Source organism: Somniosus microcephalus, chromosome 1, assembly GCF_052327205.1.
Source record: "Somniosus microcephalus isolate GS21.2 chromosome 1, FLI_Smic_1.0, whole genome shotgun sequence".
In the NCBI taxonomy this organism is placed as follows: Eukaryota; Metazoa; Chordata; class Chondrichthyes; order Squaliformes; family Somniosidae; genus Somniosus; species Somniosus microcephalus.
Genome location: NC_140987.1, coordinates 187545874 through 187566318, shown reverse-complemented (window position 1 = coordinate 187566318; position 20445 = coordinate 187545874). Strand labels below are relative to the sequence as shown.

The window sequence follows — 20445 nt, the reverse complement described above, 5'->3', positions numbered from 1 at the left end:
AATATTTCATAGAACCATTGAATTTTACAGCACAGAAGGAGGCCATTCGGCCCATCCCTGTGCCGGCTCTATGAAAGAGCTATCCAATTATTCCCACTCCCCCGCTCTATCCCCATAGCAATTCAATAGTTAAATACTTGCCATTGCCATGATTTTGAAGCATCACACTTTTGTGCCAGAGCTTTTCTTACATAAAAAAGTTATTGCCTGCAAATATATTTTAGCCAACAAAGTTACAAAATACTTTATTAAAAGGCTGATCTCATTCTTGGTAAGAGCTATTATTTACCTCTATAAACTCTTCCATTCTCTCCACACCTCTCCTGTCATTCTGAACAGCGTTGTAAGGGGTGTATACCCTAGGTTTCTGCATGTGCTCAGGTTTGGTGGAGGTACCATGTAAAATCAGTTTCCAGTCGACGATTTCCCCTTTGTTTTCCATTCTTCCAGACTTGGAGATAAATGTGGAGACAATTTAAAAATATAAATAATACATTTTGAATGTAATAATCAAAAAAAATCACTGGCACATGCAACAATTCATGAAATATAAAGGTCTAGAGCCTGGAAATTCGATAAAGTCCGAAAACGGGCAGTGCCACCGCGGGCCGAAGTTAACTCCCGCCTGTAATAGGAGCGCAGGCAGCACCATTATTTTGGTGCTGCCTGCTGATTTAAAAGAGCGAAGCACAGAACCTATCGTGCAACGCGCTCTTTCAGGCAGTAAGATTAGCAGGAGGCCGAAGGTCGGGTCTACAGTATTTGTGCGGCGTTATCAGGAAATTGCGATTTAGGAAAAGGAAGTGCAATGCTTCCGGTTATGTTTCTCGTGTTTTTTACCTCACACTTCTCCAGATTGAGTTCCATTTGCCACTCTTCTTCCCACCTGACCAGTCCATTGATATCTTCCTGCAGTCTACAGCTTTCTTCCTCACAATCAACTACATGGCCAATTTCTACATGGCAAACTTTTTAATCATGCCCCCTACATTGAAGCCTAAATCATTGATGTATACCACAAAAAGCAAGGGACCTAGTCCTGAGCCCTGCGGAACCCCACTGGAAACAGCCTTCCAGTAACAAAAACACCCATCGACCATTACACTTTGCTTCCTGCCACTGAGCCAATTTTGGATCCCTTAGATCCCATGGGCTTTCACTTTTCTGACTAGTCAGCCATGAGGGCCCTTGTCAAAAGCCTTGCTAAAATCCATGTAGACTACATCAAATGTGCTACCCTCATCGACCCACCTTGTTACCTCCTCAAAAAATTCAATCAATTTAGCGAGACACGACCTGCCTTTAACATATCCATGCTGATTGTCCTTGATAAATCTGTGCCTTTCTAAATAACAATTAATACTGTCCCATAGAATTTTTTCTAATAATTTTCCCACCACCAAGGTTAGGCTGACTGGCCTGTAATTACTCAGTCTATCCTTTTCTCCCTTTTTAAACAATGGTACAATGTTTGCAGTCCTCCAGTCCTCTGGCACCATACCTGTAGCCAAATAGGATTGGAAAATGATGGTCAGAACCTCCGCTATTTCCTCCCTTGCTTCTCTTAACAGCCTGGGATACATTTCATCTGGGCCTACCAATTTATCTACTGTCAAATGCTAAACCTCTTAATATTTCCTCTCTCACTGTGCTTATCACATCTAATATTTCACACTCCTCCTCAACTACAATGTCTGCATCATCCCTCTCTTTTTTGAAGACAGACACAAAGGCCAGAATTTTCCAGGGTGTCAGCGGGCGGGATTGGTGGCAGGTCAGGTGGGAAAGTGTTTTTTTTGACAGCGGGTCGGAAAATTATAATGTACTTACCAGACCTTTACAGGCTTTTTTTTACCTTACTTTTTAACTTTAACTTCATGGCCACGGAAACCATGCTGTTCGGTGACCACGTCTGTCAACCTGAGGTGGGAGTTCAGTGGCCATTGCTCCAGCTGATTACTTGACAGCTTCAAATGTACAGTAAAAGCTCCCACCTGACAGAGATTACTTTTGTCAGCCACAAGCTGTTCCTCACTGCATTTCCAAAACAGATTCAGCATGCTGCAAGTCTTCCCACAAGTCTCCATCCAGTCTCACCTCATTACCTCTCTCACCATTGACAGATCACTTCTGTCATCTCTACTTCACCTGCCATCTATTCCATCAGCATGGATGCTCTTTATACTCTCTCACCTTGGTCCTCAGAATCCCACTACGATCAGCCCCAGCACCAACAACACCAACCTTCTCTGCAATCACTTGATGCTGCACAGGGGGGCATCAGCACCTGAGCACATTGCTGCCCGGGAGGCCAGGGATGGCCTCATCATGGCCAGACTTACTTTACTTGATGCTGTACATCCTGGCTGTCACATGATGCGCCAGGTTAGCACCACACCAATACCATAAAGCATCCCTACAATGACCACGCCATTCCTTTCATACTCATGACCATTGCAGGGGGTACCATTATGTCTCACCATTCACTGCAACTCACTAAGCCACTTCCAAAGGTGCACACAAATCTGTCCAAGACCAGAAAGTGTTGAAAATAAAGATTTTAATGTTTAACAGCACATTAATAGAAATTTTACATAAACATTGGAGAAAACACCCAAGTGGCTACCCTTGTGTGTTGTTAGTTGGTATGATTGCACTAGGATGAGGGTGAGTGTGAGGGGTGGCTAGTGAGATGGGGATGTGATAATGTAGATAGAGAGGGATGGGTGGAGGTGCAAGATACTTGTGAGTAAAGATGTGCAGAAGTAGCGTAGGGAAGGCAGAATGATGGGGATATGATGAGAGGCACAGCAGGATGAGGATGAGTGTGGCTTTGTACTAACGTTTTGTGATCTAATGAAACCATTGAAATGTTTGTGCCACTGCACCCAAGTCCCCTGACCACACCAATGCTTGTGCCCTCCTGTGCAATGTGCAACCAGGCTGTTTTGGTCTCCTGGGGAGGTGTCTTCCACCCATCGGAAGGTAAGAGGACCTCCCTGTGTGCTCTGACTCTCTCCATAAGCATATGGAGGGAGTGATGGGAGAACCTGGGTGCAGCCCTCTGCCTCTGTGCAGTGATTGTCAGTGTTTGCAGCACTTCAATGCTGTAGAACACTGACAGTACAAATGTCAAAAGAAAGTTGGCCATGGTCCCTTTAAGGAAACCAGCTAATGACGCGTCATGAATGACGTCACCAGACCCGCTTCCTCTAATTGGCCCAGGAAATGCACTGGGCGGGCTTAACAAGCCCTATCAACGTTAATTCATTTTAAATATTGGAATAAGCCAGCAGTGGGGCCATGACCCGCCACCAACACCGTCCGCCCCAGATCAACCGAGGTAAGGAAAATCCCGGCCATAGTAATCATTAAGAACCATACCCACATCTTCTGCCTCCACATACCGGTTACCTTTTTGGTCTCTAATAGCCCCTACTCTTTCCTTAGGCTTGTAGATTGAAGGATGAAGGTCCTATTCAATTCAACAAGTTTGTTTCCTGCTATAGTTCATATTAGTAACATTCTCAAATAAGTGACGTGAAATTTCATTTGAAATTAATTGCTGCTTCCTGGTCATACCCCCTAAAACTGAAGACATTTTCAGGAAATATTTAACCATACAACATACACAAAGCACAGATCAATTTTATCTTTGGGATCAGTGTTTATTTTTACCTGATTACCCTGCTGTGAAGCGCCTTGGGACATTATACTACGTTAATGGCACAGTTGTTGTTGTTCTTTCTCAGTGGTGCAGATTGAAAACCTTGGGACACCTGTCATGCTCTGACTCACGAGAACATCTTCAAACATTGTAAAGTATCACTCAGCAAAATTGACAGTACAGTATACAACTGTAGGCCTGCTGAATTGTTTTACTCTGTCTCAGACAGACATCTATCGGTGCCGTTTCCTGCTCTCGCCCTGAACTAGACAATTTCATTCACTTTGCCCCCAATTTCCACCCTTCCCTCACCTTCATATGGTCCATCTCTGACTCTTCCCTTCCCTTCCTCGACTTCTCTGTCTCCATCTCCGGGGATAGGTTATTGACACAGCGGCAGCGGCGGGAAACGCGAGTGGCGAGGCTATAAAAGGCCCCAGAGACTCAGGTAGGCCTCACAGTGGCAGCGGCAGTGGCGGGAAATGCGAGCGGCGAGGCTATAAAAGGCCCCAGAGACTCAGGTAGGCCACACAGCAGCAGCGGCGGCAGCGGGAAACGTGAGCAGCGAGGCTATAAAAGGCCCCAGAGACTCAGGTAGGCCTCACAGTGGCAGCGGCAGCGGCGGCGGCGGGAAACGCGAGCGGCGAGGCTATAAAAGGCCCCAGAGACTCAGGTAGGCCTCACAGCGGCAGCGGCGGGAAATGCGAGCGGCGAGGCTATAAAAGGCCCCAGAGACTCAGGTAGGCCATACAGCAGCAGCGGCGGCAGTGCGAAATGCGAGCGGCGAGGCTATAAAAGGCCCCAGAGACTCAGGTAGGCCTCACACTGGCAGCGGCAGCAGCGGAGGCGGGAAACGCGAGCGGCGAGGCTATAAAAGGCCCCAGACACTCAGGTAGGCCTCACAGCGGCAGCGGCGGCAGCGGCGGCGGGAAACGTGAACGGCGAGGCTATATAAGGCCCCAGAGACTCAGGTAGGCCACACAGTGGCAGCGGCAGCAGTGGGAAACACAAGCGGTGAGGCTATAAAAGGCCCCAGAGACTCAGGTAGGCCTCACAGTGGCAGCGGCAGCGGCGGCGGTGGGAAACGCGAGCGGCGAGGCTATAAAAGGCCCCAGAGACTCAGGTAGGCCTCACAGCGGCAGCGGCGACGGCGGGGAACGTGAGCGGCGAGGCTATAAAAGGCCCCAGAGACTCAGGTAGGCCTCACAGCGGCAGCGGCGGCAGCGAGAAACGCGAGCGGCAAAGCTATAAAAGGCCCCAGAGACTCAGGTAGGCCTCACAGCGGCAGCGGCAGCGGCGAGAAACGCGAACGGCGAGGTTATAAAAGGCCCCAGAGACTCAGGTAGGCCTCACAGCGGCAGTGGCAGCGGCGGGTAACGCGAACGGCGAGGCTATAAAACGCCCCAGAGACTCAGGTAGGCATACTAATCTCCAATCTCAGAGAGGGAGAGAAGTAAAAAGTAATCGAAGTGTGACGTCACCAGAAAGCAGGTAAGTGACTGGTTGGTGAGTATTTCTCTCTTTTTTAAACTTTAATCCTGTGGTTTATACTTTCTAAGGTCACTGTGGTGTAGCGGAGACTGTTGGTAAACCAGGGCCCTTAAATATATCATTTATCTGTAGTGTAATTGGCGGGATTGATTTGTTTAATTTAATTTCAATTAATTAAAGAGTAAGTCATGGCAGGACAGCCCGGTGCCATGGAATGCTCCTCCTGTGCTATGTGGGAACTCAGGGACACTTCCTATGTCCCTGACAACTATGTGTTCAGGAAGTGTGTCCAGCTGCAGCTACTGGTAAACCGCAGTGTGGCGCTGGAGCAGTGATTGGATACATACTGGACCATTCGCAATGCTAAGGACGTCATGAATAGCACGCTTAATCAGTTGGCCACACCGCAGATAAAGGTGGCACAGGCAGAAAGGGAACGGGTGACCAACAGGCAGAGTAGTAGGCGCAGGCACGTAGTGCAGGAGTCCCCTGTGGCCATCCCCCTCTCAAACAGATATACCGCTTTGGATACTGATGGGGGGGATGGCTTACCAGGGGAAGGCAGCAGCAGTCAACTTCATGGCACCAGGGGTGGCTCTGCTGCACAGGACGGGAGGAAAAAGAGGGGGAGAGCTATAGTAATAGGGGATTCTATTGTAATGGGAATAGATAGGTGTTTCTGCGGCCGCAAACGAGACTCCAGGATGGTGTGTTGCCTCCCTGGTGCAAGGGTCAAGGATGTCTCAGAGCGGCTGCAGAACATTTTGGAAGGGGAGGGTGAACAGCCAGTTGTTGTGGTACATATAGGTACCAACGATATAGGTAAAAACCGGGATGAGGTCCTAAAAGCTGAATATAGGGAGTTAGGAGGTAAATTAAAAAATAGGACCTCAAAGGTAGTAATCTCAGGATTGCTACCAGTGCCACGTGCTAGTCAGAGTAGAAATAGAAGGATATTTCAGATGAATACGTGGCCAGAGGAATGGTGCAAGGGGGAGGGATTCAAATTCCTGGGAAATTGGAACCAGTTCTGGGGGAGGTGGGACCAGTTCAAACCGAACGGTTTGCACCTGGGCAGGGCCGGGACCAATGTCCTAGGGGGAGTGTTTGCTAGTGCTCTGGGGCAGGGTTTAAACTAAAATGGCAGGGGGTTGGGAACTTGAGCAGGGGGACAGAGGAAAGGGAAACAAGGATAAAAGCAAAAGATAGGAAGGAGAAAAACAAAAGTGACAGGCAGAGAAATCAAGGGTTTAAATCAAACATGGCCACAGTAAATAATAATTCTAATAGGTCTAAGAGCGTTAAAAAAACAAACCTGAAGGCTTTGTGCCTTAATGCGAGGAGCATTTGTAATAAGGTGGATGAATTAGCTGCGCAAATAGAGGTAAACGAATATGATTTGATTGGGATTACGGAAACATGGCTCCAGGGTGGCCAAGGCTGGGAACTCAACATCCAGGGGTATTCAATATTCAGGGAAGATAGGCAAAAAGGAAAGGGAGGTGGGGTAGCATTGCTGGTTAAAGAGGGGATTAACACAATTGAAAGGAAAGATATTAGCTCAGATGATGTGGAATCTGTATGGGTAGAACTGAGCAATACCAAGGGGCAGAAAACATTAGTGGGAGTGGGATATAGACCTCCAAACAGTAAGGTGGAGGTTGGGGATGGCATTAAATGGGAAATTAGAGAAGCATGCAATAAGAGCACAGCAGTAATCATGGGTGACTTTAATCTACATATAGATTGGGCTAACCAAATTAGTAACAATACTGTGGAGGAGGAATTCCTGGAGTGTATACGGTTTCCTGGACCAATATGTCGAGGAACCAACTAGAGATCAGGCCATCTTAGACTGGGTATTATGTAATGAGAAAGGATTAATTAACAATCTTGTTGTGCGAGGCCCCTTGGGTCGGAGCGATCATAATATGATAGAATTCTTCATTAAGATGGAGAGTGAAATAGTTGACTCAGAGACTAGGGTCCTGAATTTAAATAAAGGAGACTACGATGGTATGAGGTGCGAGTTGGGTAGGATTGATTGGGGACTGTCACTCAAAGGGTTGACGGTGGATGGGCAATGGCAAACATTCAAAGATCGCAAGGATGAACTACAGAATTTGTTCATCCCAGTTTGGCATAAAAATAAAACAAAAAAGGTGACTCATTCGTGGCTAACAAGGGAAATTAGGGATAGCATAAGATCCAAGGAGAGGACATATAAATTGGCCAGAAAAAGCAGTAAACCTGAGGATTGGGAGCAGTTTAGGATCCAACAAAGGAGGACAAAGGGATTAATTAAGAGGGGGAAACTAGAGTATGAGAGTAAGCTTGCAGGGAACATAAAAACTGACTGTAAAAGCTTTTATAGATATGTGAAGAGAAAAATATTGGTGAAGTCAAACGTAGGTCCCTTGCAGTCAGAATCAGGGGAATTTATAATCGGGAACAAAGAAATGGCGGACCAATTAAATACATACTTTGGTTCTGTCTTTACAAAGGAGGACACAAATAACCTCCCAAAGATGTCGGGGAACATAGGTTCTAATGAAAGGGAGGAACTGAAAGAAATCAGTATTTGTAGAGAAATGCTGTTAGGGAAATTGATGGGATTGAGGGCCGATAAATCCCCAGGGCCTGATAATCTACATCCTAGGGTACTTAAGGAAGTGGCCCTGGAAATCGTAAATGCATTGTTGGTCATCTTCCAAAATTCGATAGACACTGGAACAGTACCCATGGATTGGCAGGTAGCTAATGTTACCCCACTGTTCAAAAAGGGTGGTAGAGAGAAAATGGGGAATTACAGGCCGGTAAGCCTGACATCGATAGTGGGGAAAATGCTAGAGTCCATTATAAAGGATGTGATAGCAGAGCACTTGGAAAAAAGTGACCGGATCGGACAAAGTCAATGTGGATTTACAAAAGGTAAATCGTGCTTGACTAATCTACTGGAATTTTTTGAGGATGTAACTGGTAAAATAGATAAGGGAGAACCAGTGGATGTGGTGTATCTGGATTTTCAGAAGGCTTTCAATAAGGTCCCGCATAAGAGACTAGCATGTAATGTTAAGGCACATGGGATTGGGGGCAAGGTATTGACTTGGATAGAGAACTGGTTGGCAGACAGAAAGCAAAGAGTTGGAATAAATGGCTCTTTTTCCAAGTGGCAGTCAGTGACTAGTGGGGTACCACAGGGATCGGTCCTTGGACCCCAGCTATTCACAATATACATTAATGATTTGGACGAGGGAACTAGATGTAACATCTCCAAGTTTGCAGACAACACAAAGCTGGGTGGGCGTGTGTGCTGTAAGGAGGATGCTGAGAAACTCCAGTATGATTTGGATAGGTTGGGTGATAAATGTGAGGTTATCCACTTTGGTGTCAAAAACAGGAAGGCAGATTATTATCTGAATGGCAATAGATTGGGAGAAGGGGAAATGCAACGAGACCTGGGCGTCCTTGTGCACCAGTCACTGAAAGTAAGCATGCAGGTGCAGCAGGCGGTTAAGAAGGCAAATGGTATGTTGGCCTTTGTAGCGAGAGGGTTTGAGTGCAGGAACAAGGATGTCTTGCTGCAGTTGTACAGGGCCTTGGTGAAACCACATCTTGAGTATTGTGTGCAGTTTTGGTTGCCTTATCTGAGGAAGGATGTTCTTGCCATGGAAGGAGTGCAGCGAGGATTCACCAGGCTGATACCTGGGATGACAGGAATGACGTATGAGGAGAGATTTGGGTCGATTGGGCTTGTACTCGCTGGAGTTTAGAAGAATGCGAGGGGATCTCATCGAAACTTATAAAATTCTAACAGGACTAGACAGACTAGATGCAGGAAGGATGTTCCCGATGGTGGGGGAGTCCAGAACCAGGGGTCACAGTCTAAGGATAAGGGGTAAGCCATTTAGGACAGAGATGAGGAGGAATTTCTTCACCCAGAGAGTGGTGAACCTGTGGAATTCTCTGCCAAAGAAGGCAGTAGAGGCCAATTCATTAAATATATTCAAGAAGGAGTTGGATATATTTCTTAAGGCTAAAGGGATCAAGGGATATGGAGAGAAGGCAGGAACAGGGTACTGAATTTGGATGATCAGCCATGATCTTATTGAATGGTGGAGCAGGCTCGAGGGGCCGAATGGCCTACTCCTGCTCCTATCTTCTATGTTTCTATGTTTCTATTCACTACAAGCTCACTGACTCCCACAGCTACCTGGACTAGAGTTCCTCCCACCCCGCCTCCTGTAAGGACTCTATTCCATTCTCCCAGTTTCTCCGTCTCCGCCGCATCTGCTCCGACGGTGCCACCTTCCACACCAGTGCTTCCGACATGTCTTCCTTTTTCCTCAACCGAGGAATCCCCTCTACCGTGGTTGACACGGCCCTCGACCGTGTCCGTTCTCTCTCCCGCACTTCTGCCCTCACCCCTGCCCCTCCCTCCCGGAACCACGATAGGGTTCCCCTTGTCCTCACCTTTCACCCCACCAGCCTCCACATTCAACGGATCATCCTCCGCCATTTCCGCCAGCTCCAAAGTGATCCCACCACCAAACGCATCTTCCCCTCCCCTCCTGTAGGGGTTCGCAAAATCCCCTCAGTCCCCGAAGATCGGGAAATATTAATCCACATAGTGGACGAAGACTTTGCGTGATTTAAATTGTCTCTGGGTTGGACAATGTTTTTAAAACGTGCCCAGAACTGCAAAAGGCTGCGTTAAGGAGCCCGTTGGCTAAGCAACACTTGGACACCGGAATCAGAGAACTTTGTAAAAAATCACACACCTTAAGACAGTACATTTTATTAAAAAATTGCACTCTTGAGTTTGGTAATTTGCCCAGAGATAAAATGGCTGTCAGAAAACATGGCCATGGCCTGGAAGTTGCTTTCTGTGTCTGTGAAGCCATGGCAGTCAAATTCTGTCAATCAAAAGGGAGTTTCCCCTCCCTCCAGAGATGTTTGTTTACAGGAAACTGCTACCTTGTTGACATAAGGGATTAAACCACTTGAGACTGCAGTTTCAGTGACCACAATGGGTTTCTGTTTACATAGTGATACAACTCCATTCAAAACCCATCAGGGTGAATGGAGATGGTTCCAAGGCTCAGCACAGACTTTTGAAAAGACACTCAAACTGAGGAAGGCAACAGTTTAAAATGAATGGGTTTGAATCACCCATTACTCGACAATGGGGCAGTCGTATCCCTTTTGTTAGCCCAGAAAACTCCGGATGTGGGCGGGAACATTTCGGCCCCAGAATGAAGACACATTCAAACCACTTCAAGCTTTTTTCGAAACCCATCCCAGACAATAGGGCAGTTGGATCCCTTTTGTTTTAGCCAGATGAACTTGGATTTGGGCGGGAACATCTCGGCCCCAAAATTGGGGTATATAAAGCTAGCTTCTGAGAAGCATCTCTCTCTCTCTCGCCTGCCTCCGTGTGCCTTCTACAGCGTGGAAGTCTGTCTGAAGAAGTAAGAACACCAGCAGTTTACTTTTAAAACACTGGGGTGTTTTCTTTACTTCGGGACAGTGAAGCTCTCATAGGGCACGGAGCTAGCATTGCAAGTGGTGAGCATATATTTTTTTGGCCTTCCACAAGGCAACCTAGTGAGAAGTAAAGGGGTGGTAATTTAAGGGAAATGTTAAGATTGTAAGGTTAACATTGTAGCCATTTATCTCTCATTTTTGCCATCTGCCTTCCCCTGTTAAGTAATTTTAACTGTTGTACTTTAATCGTGTGGTGTAGTTTCTTTAGTTCAATAAAATTTGACTTTCTCACATCCAGACCATTTGTCCGTTTTAATATATCATTAATTATAAGTTCCTCCAGTCAGAACTGGAAGGGTGGGTTTAGCGATTCAAAACCACTGATTGGGATTGGTCAGAGTGTAGCAGCAAAAAGCTGCTTGACCAGGTAAATTACCGTAAACCAGGTAAAGGAAGGTAAATTACCGTAAACCAGGTAAAAGATGCCCCCCTTCACTCCCCTTTCCGCATTCCGTAGGGACCGCTCCCTCTGAGACACCCTAGTCCACTCCTCTATCACCCCCAGCACCCCTTTCCCTTCACCTGGCACCTTCCTGTGCAAGCACAGGAGATGTAACACCTGCCCTTATACCTCCCCCCTTCCCACTGTCCAGGGCCCCAAACACCCCTTCCAGGTGAAACAGCGATTTACTTGTACTTCTTGCAATCTAGTATACTGTATTCGCTGCTCATGATGCGGTCTCCTTTACATTGGGGAGACCAAACGCAGATTGGGTGACCGCTTTGCGGAACACCTCCATTCAGTCCGTAAGGGTGACCCCAAGCTTCCGGTCACCTGCCATTTTAATTCACCGCCCCATTCCCACTCAGACCTCACCGTCCTTGGCCTCTTGCATTGTTCCACGGAAGCTCAACGTAAACTCGAGGAACAGCACCTCATCTTCCGATTAGGCACTTTACAGCCTTCCGGACTCAATATCGAGTTCAACAATTTCAGATCATAACCTCGGCCCCCATTATATTTTTACTTATAGTTTTTATCCACACTTTTGTTTTGGTTTTTCCCTCCCCCCCCTTTCCTTTTTTTTTCTCTCTCGCACATGGCAGCTGTCTCCCATTCTGCCAGCGCATTTCACACCTAATCTAGAGCTGTCTTTTGTCTCCACTAGTCCTATCATCATATCGTCTCGTTTTGAATACCTCTTAATGTCTCTTCTTCTCTTTTCTTCTCTCCCAGCCCAGCCTCTTAATCTATTTCATTCCCTGTGCCTCTTTAGTCTTGATAAAAGGGTTTTGACCCGAAACATTGACTCTAATTTCTCTCCACGGATGTTGCCTGGCCTGCTGAGCTTTTCCAGCATTTTCTGTTGTTATCTGTGGAATATGTCCTGCAGAGGCCAGGCACCTCCTTACAGAGAGGGGGTAAAATTATTTGAGCCATTACTAGGCTGATCCCATGTCTCCTATGAAGATGAGTAACATAAACTAGTGAATCAACTGAAGGGCAACAGGGCCAAAGCAAAAGGGCTGAAGACACACGGCTAAAAATTTGTTTATCAAACATTTCATCTAACTTAGCAGGAGTTCTGCACTCAGAGAATGTTAAATAAACAAGAATGACAAAGAAATTGGGGTTTCATTATTGCAATATTATTTTTGTAAATCGCTAATTCAACTCCCATTTGCCATTATAAATAAGGTATAGTACAATCAGCTTATTGGGGTGAATTTCCACGGGTGTTCTCACACTCGTTTGCTATAATAGTGAAGGAATAGCTGCGGAAACCACGAAAAAATGGCATAAATGGGGCTGGGGGTGGGAGGAGGGAGAACATGGTTGAGATAATGTCACAAGCTTTGACAATGAAACAAGAACAGTTTATAGACATTACATGACCTAGGTTACAGCGTTTAACCTTTAAAGTGCAATTTTCCGACTTTACTCTCACAGTTGGGAGCCTCACCCACTGGGAGTGCGTACTGGAAATTCTGAAACCATTTGAAAAATCGTGTGCAGCGTGCTCCCAATTTTCTGATATACACTCCCCTTTGGGGTTGTGAAATCAGAAAAGGACTCCTTTGATATCTGTTTTTTAGTGCAATATATTTAAGTCTATTCGCAGGAGGATGCTAAACCCATCTATAACACCATTATTATAGGGTTATCGGAAAATAATTTGCAGTAGATTAAAGGGAAATTTCCAGTGCAATTATCAACACACAAAAGGTCTAAAACTGTATTATATCATCTATTCGTTATTGATTAATTAACTTATGAAAGCACCACAATAGTAACATAATGATGTATCTTCAATGGTGGGTCATGTACTTGTGTTTTTTAAAATATTTCTTCACCTTTATTCCCACTGAGTTCGCTAAACTAGTATCAAAGTATATTAAGGTGTTCAGTGCTCTAAATAACTAAGCACAGCAATGAATGACCATACTTACCACATCAGTAATGCTCAGAACCCACATGCCCACTGGATCCTCTCCCCACGTATGCACTGACATAAAGGCCCAGTTTTTAAAGCCATTGGGTGAGGAGTCCCTTTCACGCTCTGCCAAGAGCACAGTTTTGGTTCCTGCATTCAACAAAAAGAACAAAGCAGAGTTACAGATTCTCTGTTACAGGAATAGGGCCACGAAGGGATGAGCAAGGAAAGCTCAGGAGATAATATTGAAATGGCAGGGATATTGAACAGATACTTTGGGCTGGATTTTGTGAATGGAGGCGAGTTGGAGGCGGGACTGCTGCTTGTCGTGTCAATGTCCCGCCTCCATCCTCGCCTGGCCATTCAGAGGGATTGCCCCCTGATTCAGCTTGTTAAGCCCGCCCTGCGGGCTCAGCAGGCCAATTAGGGAAGAAGTCACTGACAGTCAAGACTTCTTGAAGGAAGAAATGACAGCGTTTGACAGCTCTGTGAAGCTGTCAAACACTGACATTCTTTTTAGTTTGATGAGTCTTTGAGGTGAGGACTCATCAAACATTGCAAATTTCAAATGTCTGATGGATCGGAGGGTCCATCAGCCATTACCTGAAATTGACAAGCAGGATGTCCGCTCTCCCGATCCTCCGCGGCTAAAGGCTATAGAAGGAAAACAAGGTAAGTGAACACTTTTTTAAACTTATCACTCACCTTGCATACTTACCACTCCACACTTGCACCCATCACTCACCGCTACATCTTACTTCCAGATGCCTCCAACCACCGCAGACCTCCTCCACGTCTCCTCCAACCCGGCGGGGTTCTCCAAGGTCGGGAAGCCTTCATCTGTGAAGGTAAAATGGCACTAATCCATTTTTCTGCCTGTTAACTACCTGTTAACAAGCAGTTAAAAGGATTAAATGCCTTTCCCACCTCTAGGAGACGGGGCCCGAAGCTGCACATCTTCCCGCCTCCTGGCAAATGGGCACGGAGGCGGGATGGGGGCAGGTTTGCCATCCGCCCCCAATTTCTCTGAGTTTACTGGCTGTCCCGCCTCCATGCCCGCCTCCTCGGGGCTTGGAAAATCGAGCCCTTTGCCTTAGTTTCACTGAAGAGGCTAACAAAGAGGGAATGACAACATTAAAAGAAGTCCAGAAAGATATACAACAATTAAGATAGAAAGAAAGGAGCTACTGGACAAACTAGCCAAATTGAAGGCAGACAAAACCCTGGGTCCAGATGGATTGCACCCACGGATATGCAAAGAAACTAGGGAGGAGATAGCAGAGGCACAAGTGTCCAATATTAAAATTCAATAGAAAAAGGAACAGTGCCAGAGGACTGGATGACAGCAAATATAATTCCTATCTTCAAAAAAGAAGACAGAACTAATCCAAGGAGCTAAAGAGCAGTTAGCTTAATGCCAGTGGTAGAAAAGATACTAGAATCATTGCTAAAAGATCAGATAACAAAAAATCTACAGATGAAGAATATAATACAAAAAAGTCAGCATCGATCTCTAAAAGGAAGGTAGTGTTTAACCAACCTTATTGAATTCTTTGAAGAAGCAGAAAGAGCAGACAAGGGCAATGCAGTGGATGTGGTCTACATGGACTTTCAGAAGATCTTTGATGATGTGCCACATAAGAGACCGATAACAAAGGTCAGGGTGTTTGGGTCGGGGCCAGGTAGCAAACTGGATAGAAAAATAGCTAGAAAACAGTACACAAATGAGGAGGAGACATTATTTTATGCAGCGAGTTGTTATGATCTGGAATGCACAGCCTGAAAGGGTGATGAAAGCCGATTCAATAGTATCTTTCAAAAGGGAATTGGTTATATACTTAAAAAGGAAAAATTTGCAGCGCTATGGGGAAAGAACGTGAGAGTGGGAATAATTGGATAGCTCTTTTAAAGATTTGGCACAAGCACGATGGGCAGAATGGCCTCCTTCTGTGCTGTAAGATTCTATTATTCTATGAATATTGCCTGCTGTTTTCTGCAAGAAAGAACATTTCTGTGCTAGTGTTGGGCTGCCAGCTTAACATCTCAACTCCACAGAAACAATCGGAAATTACCTTTCAGCAGTTAACGTTATTAATACTGTGGCGCATTATCTTTAGTTGTGATGATATTAAAAATCCGTAATGGGCTATCTGAGATTTTCACCCAGGTGAATATTTGTCCCTGCCAGGTGATTTTCAAACAATGTATGAAACTATCTTTGTTTCCTGCTCAACTACATGAGGTAGTGGTGTGTATTTAATTACTTGCTTCATTTATAACCACTTGGGATTAGGGTAAGTAGGATTTTCAAACAAAAGAAAAACTGCTGTCAACTGATTATTTTGCCTTTCCATATTGGAAACTTGTCCAAGAGTATTAGAAGAAGGGAGAAGATGATTTCAAAATGTGTGCAAGACGTAGGGGACCTAATTATACACTAAGGAATTATTGTGTTAAACATGACTTAAGTAGTGAGTATTTAAACTTGAGTATTGCTAACTTATGGAATTGGCTGTCACCTCATGCAATGAATGTGCACTTAGCTGAAGCATTCAAAGTAGAATTGGATCCAACAGGCAGCAATTGCCAAGACAAGAGGAAATGAAAATGGTCTGTGTGAGTCCCAAATATGGACCTAAATGACAAGGTGAACCAGGTGGGCTGAATAACTTCAACTTGTTCCTCTTTTCCCTTGTTCTATTATTTTTTTAAATGCCGTTCACCTATATCTTCCAGTTCTGAGGAAGGGTTGAACATCCAAAATGTCGACGTGTTCTCTCGACGGATGCTGCCCGACCTGCTGAGTGTTTCCAGCGTTTTCAGCTAAAATAATGTCTTGGTTTGCATCAAGGGATCGATATTTACTTTTGGCATGGGCAGTAAACTGGCGGCTGCAGGTCAGTTGTCCATAATACTTCCCTCCCTGTTATCAGTTCCATTGAAAGGAGAGTTGGACGGGGCTTGTAACGGGCGGCAAACCTGCAACCGCCACTTTACTAGTTAAATTAGCCCCCACCTGCCTCACAAATATGCTAATGTTGCATGTAAACAATAAATGGAATGGTTATAGCAATATTACTGCACAATACAAAGATTGTCCATAATGATAGCCGTCAAATTCCAATGTGTGAAAACACATTGGAACTCAACAGTGCAGCAACATGTTTATAAACTGAGGAATAAAAATGGTAAGAGCTGAATTACACACCTCCAGAGTAAGAGATCCCATAACTACATCAAATCCATTCCTAATAATCCATATTTTGAAAGAAAGATTTGCATTTATATAGCGCTTTTCATGACCACCAGACATCCCAAAATGCTTTACAGCCAATGAAGTACTTTTGAAGTGTAGTCACTGTTGTAATGTAGGAAACAGGGCAGCCAATTTGTGCACAGAAAGCTCCCACAGTCAACAATGTGATAATGACCAGATAATCTGTTTTTGTTATGTTGATTGAGGGATAAATATTGGCCAGGACACTTCCCCTGCTCTTCTTCGAAATAGTGCCATGGGATCTTTTACATCCACCTGCAGACAGGACCTCAGTTTAACATCTCATCCGAAAGACAGCACCTCTGACAGTACAGCGCTCCCTCAGCACTGTACTGGAGTGTCAGCCTAGATTTTTGTCCTCAATTCTCTGGAGTGGGACTTGGACCCATAACCTTCTGACTCAGAGAGCGAGAGTGCTACCCACTCAGCCACAGCTGACACTTTGAATTAAATGTATATATAGTACCTTTTTTTGGTGAACTTTTGTGCTGATCGAGGTGAGAGATGTCAGTGCTGGGCAGTGCAGCGCAGGACACGTGTGTCAACATGGAGCACACCCAGCTCGCAACTAGATGCAGAGAAAATCTCTCTCTATTGAACCCCCCGCAATTTGTCTTAACATCAGTTTTAGTAGTGCAAGTCCTGCGCAGAATGCAGAGCTGACTTACCTGCAGGAGATGTGAGAGTGATGTGAAGGTCTCCTCTCCGGGTATATTCAATGGTTGCCTCCAGCTGGACATGCTCCAAAGCTTTAATATTATTGTCCTGCCCTTCACAAGCTTTGGTGGGGATTTCAATAGAAATCTCTCCGCCAGCTTTCAAAGCCCTGCAAAAATGTATTAAATGATTGGCATAAGACAATTATCAACAAATGTGATGCATGATTCACAGTGCATGCAGTCATTTATTTGCTCTGAAGCATTTTCCAAAGCTGGATTTGGGAGGGAGTCGTGGATACAATTTATTATATGGTGTAAGTTAGTGAATATGTAAACATGGTTTCTTCATAGCAATTTTTAAAATTAAAATGCTGTTTTGCCTCATTTGGGATCTGCGGACATAATATTTCATCTTTTCAGCAGTTGAACTAACACTACCATTATTTGACCTTTTAAAGACCTAGTAGGAAGTCAAAGGATTATCAGCCCATTTGTTAGATATCTAGTGGCATAAATCGCCACAAATTTTTATTTCCAAGTGATTTCAAGCAATTTGTATAATTAAAACTGGGAGTTTACAAACACAAAAATTGACTATTTCATAGTTTTAATGCTGTGAAAATACTCCGGAACCCTATATTTTAACAGGTTTATTGGACCAATGTTGTTAGTTCACATACTGGCCTGGAGTTTCCGCTCAGTTGGCCAAACCAGCACAAAAGATCGAGGAATTTCAAGTGCAAATTATGTCCAGCACAAATCGAGTTTCCACGATCTTTTGTGTTAGTTTGAAAAACATTGCGTGCTAGAAGCTGGCCCTGCCCACAAAACTGGCCATACCCCGGATCGAATTAATCATCATTGGGACTTTCCACTAATTGGAACATAGAAACAGGAGTAGGCCATTGAGCCCCTCAAGCCTGTTCCTCCATTTAATGAGATCATGGCTGATCTGTGACCTAACTCCATATACCTCCCTTTGGCCCATATCCCTTAATACCTTTGGTTAACAAAAATCTATCAATCTCAGATTTAAGATTAACAATTGATCTAGCATCAATTGCCATTTGTGGAAGAGAGTTCCAAACTTCTACCACCCTTTGTGTGTAGAAGTATTTCCTAATTTCACTCCTGAAAGGTCTGGTTCTAATATTTAGACTATGCCCCATAGTCCTAGAATCACCAACCAGCGGAAATAGTTTCTCTCTATCTACCCTATCTGTTCCCCTTAATATCTTGAAAACTTTGATCAGATCACCTCTTAAACTTCTAAATTCTAGGGAATATAACCCTAATTTGTGTAATCTCTCCTCGTAATTTAACCCTTGGAGTCCGGGTATCACTCTGGTAAACCTATGCTGCACTCCTTCCCAGGCCAATATATCCTTCCTAAGGTGTGGTGCCCAGAACTGCTCACAGTACTCCAGGTGTGGTCTAACCAGGGTTTTGTATAGCTGTAGCATAACTTCTACCCCCGTGTATTCTAGTCCTCTAGATATAAAGGCCAGCATTCCATTAGCCTTTTTGATTATTTCCTGTACCTGTTCATGACATTTTAATGACCTATTTACTTGGACCCCCAAGTCTCTTTGGACCTCCACTGTTTTTAGCTTTTCACCATTTAGAAAGTACCCTGTTCTATTCTTTTTAGGTCCAAAGTGGATGACCTCACATTTGTTTACATTGAAATCCATTTGCCACAGTTTTGCCCATTCACTTAATCTATCAATATCCCTTTGTATTTTTATGCTTTCATCTACACTGCCTACAATGCCGCCTATCTTTGTGTCATCAGCAAATTTGGATATATTACTTTCTATGCCATCTTCTAAGTCGTTAATAAATACTGTGAATAGTTGAGGACCCAACACAGATCCCTGCGGGATACCACTAGTCACATCCTGCCAATTAGAGTACCTGCCCATTGTAAAGTCTGTGGGTTGTGCAGTTAATAAATACACAGACTTCAGAAGTAACAAACAAACAGGTCTTTACTATTCGAAGGTCCGGGCGAATCTGCCCCAGCAATCCTGCTACAACACTTATATACTGGTGTGGTCACTATCGGTATTACAGTATACAGAAGCCAAACAAATAGTGCCACACCTAAAGTAGTTCCCTTAAAGGTGAACGGTTACATTCAATAGTTCCCTTAAAGATAGACGGGTACATACACTACAATCCTCCCTTTTTAGCTTATTACTTACAGAGTCCCCGTTAAACATACATATCTTCAACTTCCTATAAAACAAATTACAGATATAATCTCGGTGGAGTCAATGTCATATAAAACAATTTACAGATATAATCTCGGTGGAAACAGTTCACAGGTTCAGTCTCTGCGGAAACAGTTCATAGGTTCAGTCTCTGATCTTGACTCGTTCCGAACAACATTTCTTTGGTGTAGCCGGTTCACCTGGCTAGCGTGACTCCTCCATAGCCTTTTTCTTGACGTAACAGCTTGAACTTTCGTCCTGTTGAACCAGCAGTGCAGACTTTTACAACCAACTGGCTGTCTTGACATTTTCCAGTTTTTCAACTAATTTAGCTCCTTTCGTAATGTCCCGCCTGGAATGGTAGAAGTGCTAATATTTTAGACAGTTATTATCTTCTGCTTCTTCTTTTTCTTTTCTGCCTTTTTGAAACTCTCGGAGCTCCTTTCTCGGCTGCCAGCTGTAGCGCCACCAACTCTCTATGTTCCTTAGACCTTAAGTGCTTCATCCGGATTTCAGCACTTTGAGAGTTTTCATCACAAGCTGGGCAGACCACATCCTCGTAATATTCAGTGTCACTCAACAGGTCATGGTAATATTCGGATTCGTCCTGAGTTAGGCCAGCGAGAGAGACTTCTTCTTCCTCCTCACCCGTCTGGACGTTAGCTGACGGTGGTTCCTTCCCTAAACATCTTTCTTGAAAAGCCTTCTTCATGCATTCATATTCATCCCGCTCTTCCTGGGTTGTCTGCCATTCCTTCACGACGGACCTCATTTGTGAGTTCAATACCTTCCCTTCCATCGGTAATTTCGTTATCAGGCTATTTAACCCTTCTACTGAAGTAACGGTTTCCACATTCTTCTGTTCACCTTGACGTGATTCAACGTACTTTTGACATCCTTGTAAAATTTGTGTTGCCATCTCAGCTATCTCCGTGACTTTTGAGAGCTCCGAACTCGCTCCCCCTGAAGATTGAAGCTCGTGTTCAGATTGTTCCCCTTGCAGAGTCTTGTCCTTCAGCATATGAAGGAGTTGGCTGACCGTTAACTCTTCCCTGGGAACACAGTGGATCAGAGTCTTCTCCATTTCATCCACCTCTTTCTCCAATACTTCCACCTTACGTTCCTCTTGAACTTTGGCTTTCAGCGCTCGGAAAAGTTGCGCCCTGATGCTCTCTAGTTCATGTTCAGGGACCATTCTTACAGTTTCCTTTTC

At 44.7% G+C, this 20445-nt stretch overlaps 1 protein-coding gene across 1 annotated transcript in view; it reads right to left on the bottom strand.

The window, feature by feature from the left end:
* The window catches only part of pcsk1 (proprotein convertase subtilisin/kexin type 1), a 106608-nt gene that overhangs the window by 6449 nt on the left and 79714 nt on the right, over positions 1-20445 (bottom strand). Inside the window, exons 11-13 of the mRNA XM_085988481.1 lie at positions 17026-17183; positions 13097-13230; positions 290-451 (exon numbers count right to left, since the gene is read on the bottom strand). Of these exons, the coding sequence (XP_085844607.1) occupies positions 290-451; positions 13097-13230; positions 17026-17183 (454 nt within the window). The remainder of the gene's footprint in view (positions 1-289; positions 452-13096; positions 13231-17025; positions 17184-20445) is intronic.